At 40.7% G+C, this 12,795-nt stretch overlaps 1 protein-coding gene across 4 annotated transcripts in view; it reads left to right on the top strand.

Moving 5' to 3' along the window:
• The window catches only part of THOC7 (THO complex 7), a 33,135-nt gene that overhangs the window by 1,517 nt on the left and 18,823 nt on the right, over positions 1-12,795 (top strand). For 3 of the 4 annotated variants that reach the window (XM_030207437.1, XM_030207436.1, XM_030207438.1), the window contains exons 3-6: positions 2,285-2,402; positions 4,279-4,406; positions 5,187-5,273; positions 6,713-6,770. In XM_030207437.1, coding sequence (XP_030063297.1) covers positions 2,285-2,402; positions 4,279-4,406; positions 5,187-5,273; positions 6,713-6,770 — 391 coding nt within the window. The remainder of the gene's footprint in view (positions 1-2,284; positions 2,403-4,278; positions 4,407-5,186; positions 5,274-6,712; positions 6,771-12,795) is intronic. The other variant, XM_030207439.1, reaches the window with a different exon arrangement.

Below are 12,795 nucleotides of genomic sequence, written 5' to 3' on the forward strand. Positions count from 1 at the left end.
TATAGGGATGATGAAATCTCTAGATCCTGTATGGGCAAGGTAGGGGTTATAGGAAGTTGAGGAGATTGTTCAGGTATTAGGGTGTTTCCAAGTGTCCAAAGTAATGCTCTTGGCATTGTTAGTGAACCAGGGTCTAACAGGGAAGGAGTAAATGAGAGAACAACAGTAATATAGATCAACCAATCAGCTATTATAAAAATATTTAGTATAATTTTTATTTATTTATTTTATTGCATTTGTACCCCACATTTTCCCACCTATTTGCAGGCTCAATGTGGCTTAGAGTATGGTTATGACATAATAATTCCATTATATCAGATACATTTAGTGGTGTGCAAAGAAAGGGAAGAGAAATGGCAGGTGTTAGTCAGGGTGGAAGGTAGGTAGTTTTGTAAGGCTATGGGTTCTCTTTGTAAGCCTTATGGAAGAGATGTGTTTTCAGAGATTTGCGGAAGTTATTTATTTCGTCAATAGCTTTCAGGGATGTAGGTAGTGCATTCCACAGCTGCGTGCTCATGTAAGAGAAGGTGGTGGCGTGTATTAGCTGGTATTTGTCCTTTGCAGCTGGGGAAGTGCAGATTAAGAAATTTGCGGGATGTTCTTATGGCGTTTCTGGGAGGCAGGTCCACAAGGTTTAGCATGTAGCTTGGGGCATCTGCATAAATAATTTTGTGTGCAATCGTGCAAATCTTGAACACAACGCGTTCCTTGAGTGGGAGCCAGTGAAGTTTCTCTCTTAGGGGTTTTGCACTTTCATATTTAGTTTTTCGAAGTATGAGTCTGGCGGCGGTATTCTGGGCTGTTTGGAGTTTTTTGATGGTTCTTTGCAGCCGGCGTACAGTGCGTTACAGTAGTCCAGATGGCTTATTACCATTGATTGTACCAGAGTATGGAAGATATATCGGGAAGAAAGGTTTTACTCTTTTGAGTTTCCACATGGAGTGGAACATTTTTTTTCGTTGTGTTCTTCACGTGAGCATCTAGTGTGAGGTTTCGGTCAATGGTGACTCCGAGAATTTTTAGATTTTGTGGGACGGGAAGAGAACAGTATGGTGTGGTTATTGTGGAGGAGTAGTTTTTGTTGTGAGGTGAGTACAAGACATGTTTTCAGCTGGAATGCATCCGCCCAGGAGTGCATGATTTTGAGGCTTTGGTTGATCTCTTTGGTGATTTCGTTTTGACAGAGAGATCTCAGAGTATAAGCTCACCTAAGCGAGACTACACCAAAGTGATTTATGTCTCTGGGGGTGGATAAGCGTCTCGATCATAGAACTGCTCCACTACTTGTTATTTTTGTCATTAGTGAGCAAAAAACCCCATGTGCTCTTATTTCAACCTAAACCATGAACTAAATATCGTGCTTTAAAATGTCTGAATCAATTCTCTCATTCACTCCGTCTGGTGTATAGCACCTGCACGAATACCTAACATATATTGTGGAGATTCTCTCTCCTATAATTTTTTTCTCCAATCTTCTGAACAATTAATGTGCTGTATTTCCATAGCACTATTAGTTGATGGAGATCAATGTAATTAATTCTAAAACAATATGGGCACTTGGCTTGTGACTTGGTGGTCCATTTCTGAATCGTCTTTTGATCCGTGATCCTCACATATAGTGGTGTCCAATGGTACCACTGCTTCTACTTTGGAACATGCGGCGTGTAAAGGCGTAGGAAAGTTGCAATTCTTAGGCTTACCCCCACTCTGCTACATTGAAGCTTAGTTATCCGCACTCAACCTCTACAAGCACATGAGGGTTTTTGCTCACTAATGACAAAAATAAAAAGTAGTGGAGCAGTTCTATGATCGAGACGCTTATCCACCCCCAGAGACATAAATCACTTCAGTGTAGTCTCGCTTGGGTGAGTTTATACTCTGAGATCTCTCTACCATTATACTAAATATTTTTATAATAGCTGATTGGTTGATCTATATTATTGTTCTCTCATTTACTCCTTCCCTGTTAGACCCTGGTTCATTATAAATTTCAGTTTTGCATTACCAGAGGTCGTCCTTGGGACTTAATATTTTTATAGAGCTTGGCATTGTTAGAGCATTTCTCATTTTTAATTTGGGCTTCCCCTGTGGGCAGTCAGGTTAATAATAATATACCATTCTTGAGGAGCAAAATTAGGACAAGGAACTCAGTGAGGTACTTAAATCAGTAGAGCATACTGAAAGCCTTGGTAGTAGTGTGGAGTGATGCTATTTGCAGTTTAGGGCTGTTGATTCAAATGAATCACATCAGACAGGTGACATTTTGTTTCCTTTTGGTTTTTAGATGAAGTTATTCGTAAACGACTTTTAATTGATGGCGATGGAGCTGGGGACGATCGAAGAATTAACTTGTTGGTTAAGAGCTTTATTAAATGGTGCAATTCTGGATCTCAAGAGGAAGGGTATTTGATTTTCATATTCATTACTTTACTCGGGCCATGAGCCTTGGAATACTCTCTCAGCTATTTAAAGGTACATCTAGGTTTTCAGATGTGGTGAGAATAAGAGTTCCCTGTTTTAATCCTTACATCCCAAAGATTAGGTTTTCAGTATAACCAAGCGATAGTAATATGGAGAACAGCTATAGGCAGCCGTGTTTAAAAGTTACTTTGATTGAGCTATGATGTAAAATCTCTCTCTGCCTGGAATGTACTGCTTACTATATTGGAAGTGGCTGCCTAATTGTTCTCCATATAAAACAGTGCTACTCAAAAATCTTGTTGCCAGTTGAGTTTTCAGAATTACAGTAGTGAATATGCATGAGAAATTTGCATAACAGTGGATTTCTAGTATATGCATAATTCACTGTAATAATCCTGAAAATCCAATTGGCTAGCTGTGCCTCTTGAGGTTTGAGAAGCACTGGAAAATATCAGTGGCAGTGGTTGGCTGTTGGGTATTTTTGTTTTCTTCTTCCCCCCCCCCCCCCCCTTCCATAAAATAGGATACAGACTTGGAAGCTGAACTTTTTTTTTTTTTTTTCCTTTTGGGACCCCACCTATTATTATTCTGTTTAATACTGCAGTAAGATATGTAACTTTTTACCTCGTTCATGTATTTTTGTCTTGATTAGTGTGTAAATAGTATGTTCATTGATTTGTGTTATAAACTGCCTAGTGATTTGTCTAAGTAATATATCAAATTGAGAAGAAATATGTTCCACAACTTTTATCGACAGGTGCATCGAAACTGCTCTCTTTGCATTATTTGTTATTAATGGATAGGTTTGCTAATCAAATCACACACACATAAAAGGGAATTTGCGTTTAGGGGCCATTTGGCACATAGCGATTTGGTCCTACCGCCGGTCTACTGTAGGAGCCCGTTGGTAGTGCAGACTCCCACCGTGCAGCATTTCCAGCGCCAAAAATGTATTTTTAGTTTTTTAGCACCAGGGGCTTACAGCGCGGGAGCCCTTACTGCCACCTAAATAGGAGGCGGTAAGGGCTCCCCCCCAGAAATGGGCACGTGGCAAGTGTTAAATTTACCGCACCACCATTTCCATTAAAAAAAAAAAGTCATTTTACTGGCTGCGGTAAAAGGAGGCCTCGGTATGTGACAAATCCGTTCGCTGATGCCACCGCGGGATCCTTTTACTGCCACTTGGTACAAGGACCACTAAGTGTACTGTGTCTATAGCATTCTGTAGAAGACCTGGCACTTTATAGGAGTGGTCCAGCTTGGCTTGTTTTTGATCTGAGAGCTATAAATTTGGGCTCACCTCTGAGACCTCATAAAAGTGTCCTAAAATTCCATAAGTGCATTTGAGGACAGGAGATGTCTTGATGTTGCTGTTCCACCAGGAAACTCACAAAGGTATTGATTGGGTGAGGATGGAGGTTAGATGATTAGGAAGAAAAAAGGCACTTTTTATTGATGTGTGCTAAATGGTGCGTAATTCTTTTCTTAGCTGTTAGCATAGGAGCTTGTGCTAATTCCCATGATAAAGGCAGATTGGGGTGGGTAATGGGCAGAGGCTGTACCTTACAATTAACATGGAGGTGGTTTAGGACGTTTACTGCATGTCAGCTGTAAACATAGCAGATAACACCAGCTTAAGTGGCATTGTGTGTTGTCTGTTTCAACTGTATGAGGAGGTGCTGTGCGTACTCCCCATATTTAACAGAGGCTCTACAGTTTACCATATATTAATTTTAGTAATTAGGCAATGTATAGTAACTGAAAAACATTAGTGCAGTTTAATAAATGAACCCCCAAATATTGCATTTAGTTGATTTGCATTCTTTTTTTTTCTCTTGTTCCGCCTCTTCCCCCTAGATATAGCCAGTACCAGCGCATGTTGAGTACATTATCGCAGTGTGAATTTTCAATGGGAAAGACTCTGCTAGTATACGACATGAACCTTAAAGAAATGGATAACTATGAAAAAATCTACAAAGAAATAGGTATATGTCTCCTGTGCACGTTTCTACATTTTGTAGAATTTAAGTGCTGTATGATCCAAAATTCTATGCAGGCTTTTAATATCACAATTACATAAATGTTGGAGAAAGTTTAGTAAGAATTACACTTCCTTATTGTTAAAATTTACTATATACTTTGCCAGTTAGGTAGGCAGTCCATAGTCTATAATTTCCTGTATTTGTCAGGCTACCTGTCCACACCACCTGCTCAGTGTTTCAAACCTTCTCCCAAAAGATTCTTTATACTTGCCCATGCTACCTTGAATTCAGATTCTGTCCTCACCTCTACTCCCTTTGCTGTAAAGAAATAGTTCCTTAAATTACTCCTGAGTCTACTCTTTTCACCTTCATCCTCTGATCCCTCATTCCTGCCAGAGCTTCCTGTATGATTTAGATTGTAAGCTCTTTTGAGCAGGGACTGTCTTTTCTTCATGTTCAACTGTGAAGCGCTGCGTACGACTGGTAGCGCTATAGAAATGATTTGTAGTAATTTGTAGTAGTAACGTTTATACCTTGGTAGTATAGACATTTAAATACGATCTCCCCATCCCTCCTTTCCTTCAGGACCTGTGTGTCTACTTTGTGCTTTATGATGAAGATCTTTGGCAATTTTAGTAGATGAAACCAACTCCATCTGGTTTCTATCCTTTTGAAGGTGCGGGTTCCAGAACGTGCGTTCTACTGCAGAAGTGGTCTTCCCAGAGGCTTACATATAAATATAGCATCTTATTTTAATAGTTGTGTTTTGTTTTATTTTTAAAGAAAATAGTATTGCTGCAGCCCATGAAAGAATTGCCGAATGTAAGAAACAGATTATGCAAGCAAAACGGATACGAAAGAATCGCCAAGGTAAAGCTGCTTCTTGAGGGGCAATGCCCTTAACCCATTGTCAGAATTTACCATATTCTTCTTGTTTTTTTTCCTACTTTTGTGATTTGGTTTGGGACTTGAGCATGCTTCCAGTTTTGTCACTTTTGATTCTAAATTGAGAAGGTCTTAAGACTCCACCTGCGCTGGAATCAAACTCTCTTACCGTAGATATTGAATTACAGGCACAACAAAGGAATGCCTGTCCCCTAAAATTACAGTTAATCTGGATACCTGAAAGAAAGACCTGATCACTAAGTTTCCTTTCTCACAGACATGAAGATGAGAAACTATAGTGAATCGATCCCAAAGTGGCTTAACAAAGGTTGCAGTGAGCATCAATTTAGAAGCAGGTCTTGAAGTCATTTTTTGTCCGTTCCCCCCCCCCCCCCCCCAGGTTTGTTGCTGAACCTTCTACTTGTGTGAAATATAGAATGAGAGAGCCTGATGTAGCCTGTCATTCGTACCTGAAAAGTTCCCACGTGCACACTGTGTATGGCAAAATATGTAAATCCTTAAAAAGTTAATTTTAATCAAAAAGAATGAAAATGAACTTGCAGCTAAGAGCAGTAGCAGAAGAGTCTTAAAAATATGTAGATAATGGCAGATGAGGACCACTTGGTTCTCTACCATGTTGGGCAGGTGAGCTTAGAGATTCTTGTAATTTGAATCAGCTACCCTAAAGTATCTTTTACACAACTTCACCCTGTCCCAACCCATCTCTGCTAGTCCCAAGCATATTTAAATTCTGTTAATGTTGGCTTCCTTTGCCTCTACTGATAGGCTGTTCCAGATCTTTCTTAGAAGTCCATATTTTTGTCCAGCAACAGGCCCCCATTTTGCCACAGTTCTTTGTAATAATCCAAAGAGCCATCAAAACTAGACGCTGATGGCCTCATTTTGGGCAACTTTACCTGATTTGCCTAGGTAGCAGATATGGTTATTTTGGGCGGGGGTGGGGGGGGGGTGGGGGCTGGAGTCATCCCTCTTGGCCTCTTTCTCCTCCCCCTCTCCACAGGCAGCTGTTGCAATGACTAACGAATTATTAATTTATTGGGATTTCAGTTATGCCTCTTGGAGAGATTTTCAAATTAAGTTTTTTTTTTTTTTTTTGCATTTTAAATTACTGTTTTTATTTACCATTGATGGCAGTAAACATAAACCTCTAAAGATATAATTGCCACTAGGATGTTGCATTTACGAGACTATAAATGAAGGCTCATGGAGCCAGGATCCCATCCCTGATTCTTATAGAGCTGGAAATGTAACAGGAACAGAAAGACATTGCAGAATAAGAAAGAGAGGAAAGAAAATGAACTTGAAATTATCCTGCTAATGTTTGGGATTGGAACACGCAAAACTTTTTTTTTTTTTTACTCTGTTGACTGAGGAGGACTAATATAGATCGCATTATCTTTCAGAATATGATGCATTAGCCAAGGTGATACAGCATCATCCAGACCGGCATGAAACATTAAAGTAAGTCTGGGGCTTAGGCCGAAATTTGCAGATTGTTTCTTGCATGCTTTTGTACTTCCTTGTGTAGGATTTGGGATGTCCAGCTGCATTGATTCCATTTGCACTGCAAGAATTGTCCTAATGTTTGCCTAGCTTTAGTTTTTTCTAAAAGCATCATTTTAATTGTCCTCACTACTTCTATACAACTACTCAAACATGCTCCATTCTCACCATTCATACATCACTGATCAACCTTACATGAATTAACATCAAGTATATTCAACAAATGCTGTAACATTTAAAATAAATCATCCCATCGGAGACTACTGTCTAAAAACGAGAGGGATACAGTGTATGCGGTTTGTGATACTGACAGTGGAATTCTTCAAAATTGTCTGTATTTTAAATGATGATTTTACAGCATTTGCAGAGCTGCCAAGTTACCCATTCCAGAAGGAGACTTTTTGACCGGTCCTGGATTTCTGCCAACTTCATCCTGGTGCATTATGGAATCTTCAGCACTGATTTCAATGGATAGAATCATGGTCTACAAATACTACACTGCTTTGGGATGCAAGTTTAAAATCAGGACTGGCCAAAAAAAGTCTCCCTCCAGGAATGGGTAACTTGGCAGATACGTTGAATATACTTGATGTTAAATTAATGTAAGGTTGATCAGTGATGTATGAATGGAGTATGTTTGAGTAGTTGTATAGAAGTAGTGAGGACAATTTTTTGTGTATGTGATAATATTAATACATTTTTGTAATTGCACTTAGCTGTGACTGATGAGATATATAGAATTACTGTCATAAGCCAATTCAGTCACTGAAGTCTTTTCCTCCTATTTGATAGTGAGTGTGAGTGGATAAGAGTCTATTTGAACAGAATTTCACGTTACGTTTCTTTTTGACCTGGTACATTCCACCTGCTTCTTTTTGGTTTTGTTGCTTGATTGTAACCAGAGCTGTGATATCCCTCCTCAGGGATATTTCCCTTTTTTTTTTTTTTTTTTTTAAACTTGCTATTTCTTCTCAAATTACTTTAGCTTAGTCATTGCAGTGCTATTCCTCTGCTGCAGACTTTTCACCAAGACCTTTTCTGGAATTCGTAGTCATGGGCCCTAAGCTCAAGCACTAGGTCTTACCATTGTATAATGGCTGATGCTTGTTCTTCAGAGGCTGTAAAGGATGTCTCCAAAGTATTCCTCCCCACCCCCCCCCCCCCCAGTCCCAGCCAAGCTGGAGAGCTGAATATGAGCAAGGAATCAACATCTGGTTCCTGCACATGGTAGGAAGCACCAGGCCAGTCCTAAATTTCCTCATCTTTCAAATTGTTGGGTTTTTTTTAATTGGTAACAGTACCTGTGCCTTCACTACTCAGCAGCTCTGAAGCCAGTTATGTGAGTTTGCTTCAGTTGTCTGATAATCTGATTCTCTGTAGACCAGCTTAATATGGAGGAGGAGAAGGGAAAAACATCTGTTTGCTGAATCCTCTGTTCTAGTTCTCATTAACCAAGGACTCGCTTTAGCTGAAACAGCAGTTCTGAACCCAGTCCTTGGGACACACCAAACAGTCAAGATGTTTAGGCTATCCATAGTGTAATGTGCATACACTGCTTCCATTGTGTACAAAACCAGAAAAGACGGCTGAGGGGAGAAATGTTACAGGTCTATAAAATAATGAGTGGAGTGGAATGGGTAGACCTGAATTGTTTTACTCTTTCCAAAAATACTAGGACTAGGGGGCATGCGATGAACCTACAAAGTAGTAAATTTAATATGAATCGGAGAAAATGTTTCTTCACTGAACGTGTAATTAAACTCTGGAATTTGTTGCCAGAGAATGTGGTAAAGTCTGTTAGCTTAGCGTGGTTTAAAAAAGGTCTGGACGGCTTCCTAAAGGAAAAGTCCATAGGCCATTATTAAATTAACTTGGGGAAAATCCACTTATTTCTGGGATAAGCAGCATAAAATGTATTGAACTTTTTGGGATCTTGCCAGGTATTTGTGACCTGGATTGGCCACTGTTGGAAACAGGATGCTGGGCTTGATGGACCTTTGGTCTGTCCTAGTGTGGCAATACTTATGTACTTACTAGTAAAAAAGGCCCGTTTCTGAAACCAATGAAACGGGCGCTAGCATGTGGGTTTTTTTTTTTTGTGTGTGTGTCACAGAGTTATTGTGTGTGAGGGTGGGGTGTGTGTGCAGGTTGTTGATGTGTGTGTCGTTTTTTTTTTTTTGTTTTGTTTTTTTGCTTGGGGGGCTGGGGGATGTGCTGTGCTATGCTGGCAAAGTGGGATGGATTGGTGTGTGGCTTTGAGGGTGTGTGTCTGTTGTATTGTGTGTGTGTGTGTGGTTTTGTCTGTCAAGGAGGTTTGTGGAGGGGGGTCTTTCTGTTGGTGAAATGTAAATGTGATTGTAGGGGGGTCAGCCTTTGCTGAGTGGTGGATTGTTTGTTTTTTCCGTTTTTTTATTTTGTGTTGTGCTGAGGCAGCAGTGTTTTTTTAGATGGGCGGAAGGTAGAGGAGCACGTTCTTGGTCTGTCGGTATTTTTTGGCCATTTCAGGGCTGCTGTAGGGGAACACTGGAAGAGAAATGTGCTGTGGGAAGCAGCGCCGTCTTTTTCCATTGGGCTGGGGTTCTGGGCATCCTGGAGGTGGGAGATGGCTTGCCTGAGGACGGGGATGGTTGTTTTAAGTTGGCGGAAGGGAGAGGAGCACGGTCTCGGGCCATCGGGTGGTGATCCGGTATGTTCGGTCCATTTCAGGCCGGCTGCAGGGGAATGCTGGAACACGCGCTGCGGGAAGCTGCGCCGTCTTTTTCCGGGTGCTCGGGGAATCCCCGAGGTGGGAGACGGCTTGCCTGAGGTTGGGGATGGTTGGGCACGGCCGCTTTGGCAAAAGAGGAAGGGGGTGGGGAAGGTAGCTGCGTGAGAAAACAGGTATTCTTTGTTTTGTATTATTAGTTTGCATTTCTGTTGAAGAAAGAGTGGATGCCTTTTGAATGATGGAGGTGGTGCGTCGGTGTGCGGTTGTTTCTTTAGTTTGGCAGCCAGTCTCCAGCGATTCCTAGGCAGGGAAGGAGTAAGTGTGTTTCCCTACTCCTCCCCCTTCCTTGGTTGCAGTTTGCTGCTGGCTGGGTCGCGGGTAATCCTTCCAGCTGGGCCGCAGCTTGTCCTGTTCGCCCACGTCCCAGATGGTGACGGGCACGTTGTTTTCCGGGTCCTCTGACTCCATGTCAAGCGATCCCAAATATAGTTTTTGCTATGGGCCCTCTGGCACTCTTCAGTACTGGCATTAGGCATTTAAAAACTTCTCCCCCCCACCCCCCCGGTCTATTTTTGCACATACCCGCAGCAGGAATATTCTTCTCTCGTTCCAGCGGTGGTTCTGTGCTCTCCGTGCTGCACAGATAATGAGCCATTCTGCTGGGGAATGCTCCTCCCTTATTGTCACGTAGTTTCCTCTGATTGGTCCGTCTTATGTTGCCTAGTGTTGCCTGGGAACGGTGTTGTGATGGTCCTTTGTGTTTCAGAATGTTGAGGGTGTTTTTTCTGATTGGTCCGTCATGCGAGGGCGGGGCAGAGAGACCTGGTCAGTGTTGTGGCTTCACCACCATGAATCCATGAACCCTTCAGGGAGTGACTGAGTGACTTCAGAACGTTGAGGGTGAGTTTTATTATAGTAGATGTCTGGCTGGGTGAGCCTTGAGGACTGGGCTAAGAATTCCTATAAAAACTGTCTGAGCAGAATAAAAGTAAAACAAAACACTTATCTGGTTCCTCCTTCTCCCCTTTCGCTATACTCCTACTAACAACAAATCTAGATTTTGCTGTGAAGAGGAGGCAATTATAATGGTAATGGACTAGGTCTAATAAAATAATATTACAAGGACACTAGTTACACGTTATTATCTTTTACTTATTGCTGTTTAATTGTTATTTCCTATCTTACTCTCAATTTGCATAATTGTACTTCTTGCACTGTAGCTTTACTACAGTTTTATGTAAGCCACTTTGAGCCTGCAATCAGTGGGAAAATGTGGGATACAAATGTAATATGTTGTGTACATGGTCAAAATGTGCAGTGAAGACCTGTTTTTTTTGAGGGGGAGGGAGGACTGTGAAAAGAACATCATTGCTTTAGTTATAGGTCTGCATTTAAGCTATGACATGCTATTGTGGGAGATTAAATTTGACTTTATGACAAAATCTGGGTGGAGTAGTTCTGATCTTCATGAAACATAACTGCTCAGAAATAAAGCCCAGGCACGCAAATTGGAATATACTGAAAATCAGCTAAGAAGGAATAACTTAAGGTTTTTGAATTTTCCATTTTCTTCATTCATTACAGCCATTGAACTTTAAAAAAAAATGTTTCCTGGAGATTCTAGATATCTCGATAGAAAGTCACCCTTTAGTGACTCGAACACAATATCTCAAAAAAATTACTTGTCCAACAAATGGAACACCAGAACCTCCGCAGGAATTGAAATTTAAACTGATTTTCTTGAAAGATCTGAAATTTCAGATCGAGCTACATTGCTTGTTACCTTTGCACTGGAGTCGGATAAAAATTTGGTATTGCGTACTTATTTCCGAAAATTGAATGCCATCTTTATGGGAGCTAAAATTCAGATTTTCCCAGATCTAGCTAGAGAGACTCAAGCCAGGAGGAAGGAATTGATGGTTTTTAAACCAAAAATTCTTTCACTTGGGGAAACTTTTGTTATTAAATTTCCTTGTAAATGCATGATTTCTCTGCATGGAGTTAATTACCTTTTTTCCTGTCCTAAAAGATTACAAGAATTTATTACTGCTAGAGAGAATGTGAGGGTTACCCCTGAAATGGTTTCTTCCAGTTAATGTGCTGTCTAGTCTGCATGATCCTAAAATCCTTCTGGTCAGTTTGAATTATGATATAATTCTACATAAGTACATAAGTACATAAGTAGTGCCATACTGGGAAAGACCAAAGGTCCATCTAGCCCAGCATCCTGTCACCGACAGTGGCCAATCCAGGTCAAGGGCACCTGGCACGCTCCCCAAACGTAAAAACATTCCAGACAAGTTATACCTAAAAATGCGGAATTTTTCCAAGTCCATTTAATAGCGGTCTATGGACTTGTCCTTTAGGAATCTATCTAACCCCTTTTTAAACTCCGTCAAGCTAACCGCCCGTACCACGTTCTCCGGCAATGAATTCCAGAGTCTAATTACACGTTGGGTGAAGAAAAATTTTCTCGGATTCGTTTTAAATTTACCACACTGTAGCTTCAACTCATGCCCTCTAGTCCTAGTATTTTTGGATAGCGTGAACAGTCGCTTCACATCCACCCGATCCATTCCACTCATTATTTTATACACTTCTATCATATCTCCCCTCAGGATTTATTTCCTATTCTTGGATCCTTCTATTGTGGACAAAATATATTTGTATTTTTTCTTCATTTTTATTTTTGCTTTAGCTTATTGAGTTAAGCAAAATATTGTGAATTCCTAAACATTTTGATGTAATATCATCTCTATGTAATTAATTGAAAATTAATAAAAAAAAAAAAGAAACATAACTGCTCAGGATCTGCCTCATACACATCTTCTGTCCAGAGCTTGCTTAAATACTGCAGTTTTGTGGGCGTCTGTTTCTAGTAATCCAAGTGTAATTATAATGGCAGAATCGTGCTGTTGTCCTATGGTTAGCTCATAGAAATCTCATTGTTTGTGCCTCTTGGGTATTAGTAATATTGCACCAGAAATCCTGTGCAATATGACACAAGGAAACAATCTAACTCGAGAGATCAGTTGATCTCTAACCATATGCCAGAAGAGGAGACATCTGAGCAGTCAGCTGCTGGATGTGACAGACCTTATCCCGTCCAATGTTTCGGTAGTGAGTTGGTTGGGTGAACCCATCCCTTTCCAAGATGCTTAGGGTACTCCTAGACCAGATTATTGGTTGTTGTTTGTCCACAATCACCAGACACACAAACATTCAAACTGTATGTGGGAATTAAAACTCCTGGTGCCTGCATAAAGGATTTGCACA

The sequence above is a fragment of the Microcaecilia unicolor genome, chromosome 6 (assembly GCF_901765095.1).
Source record: "Microcaecilia unicolor chromosome 6, aMicUni1.1, whole genome shotgun sequence".
NCBI classification, from domain to species: Eukaryota; Metazoa; Chordata; class Amphibia; order Gymnophiona; family Siphonopidae; genus Microcaecilia; species Microcaecilia unicolor.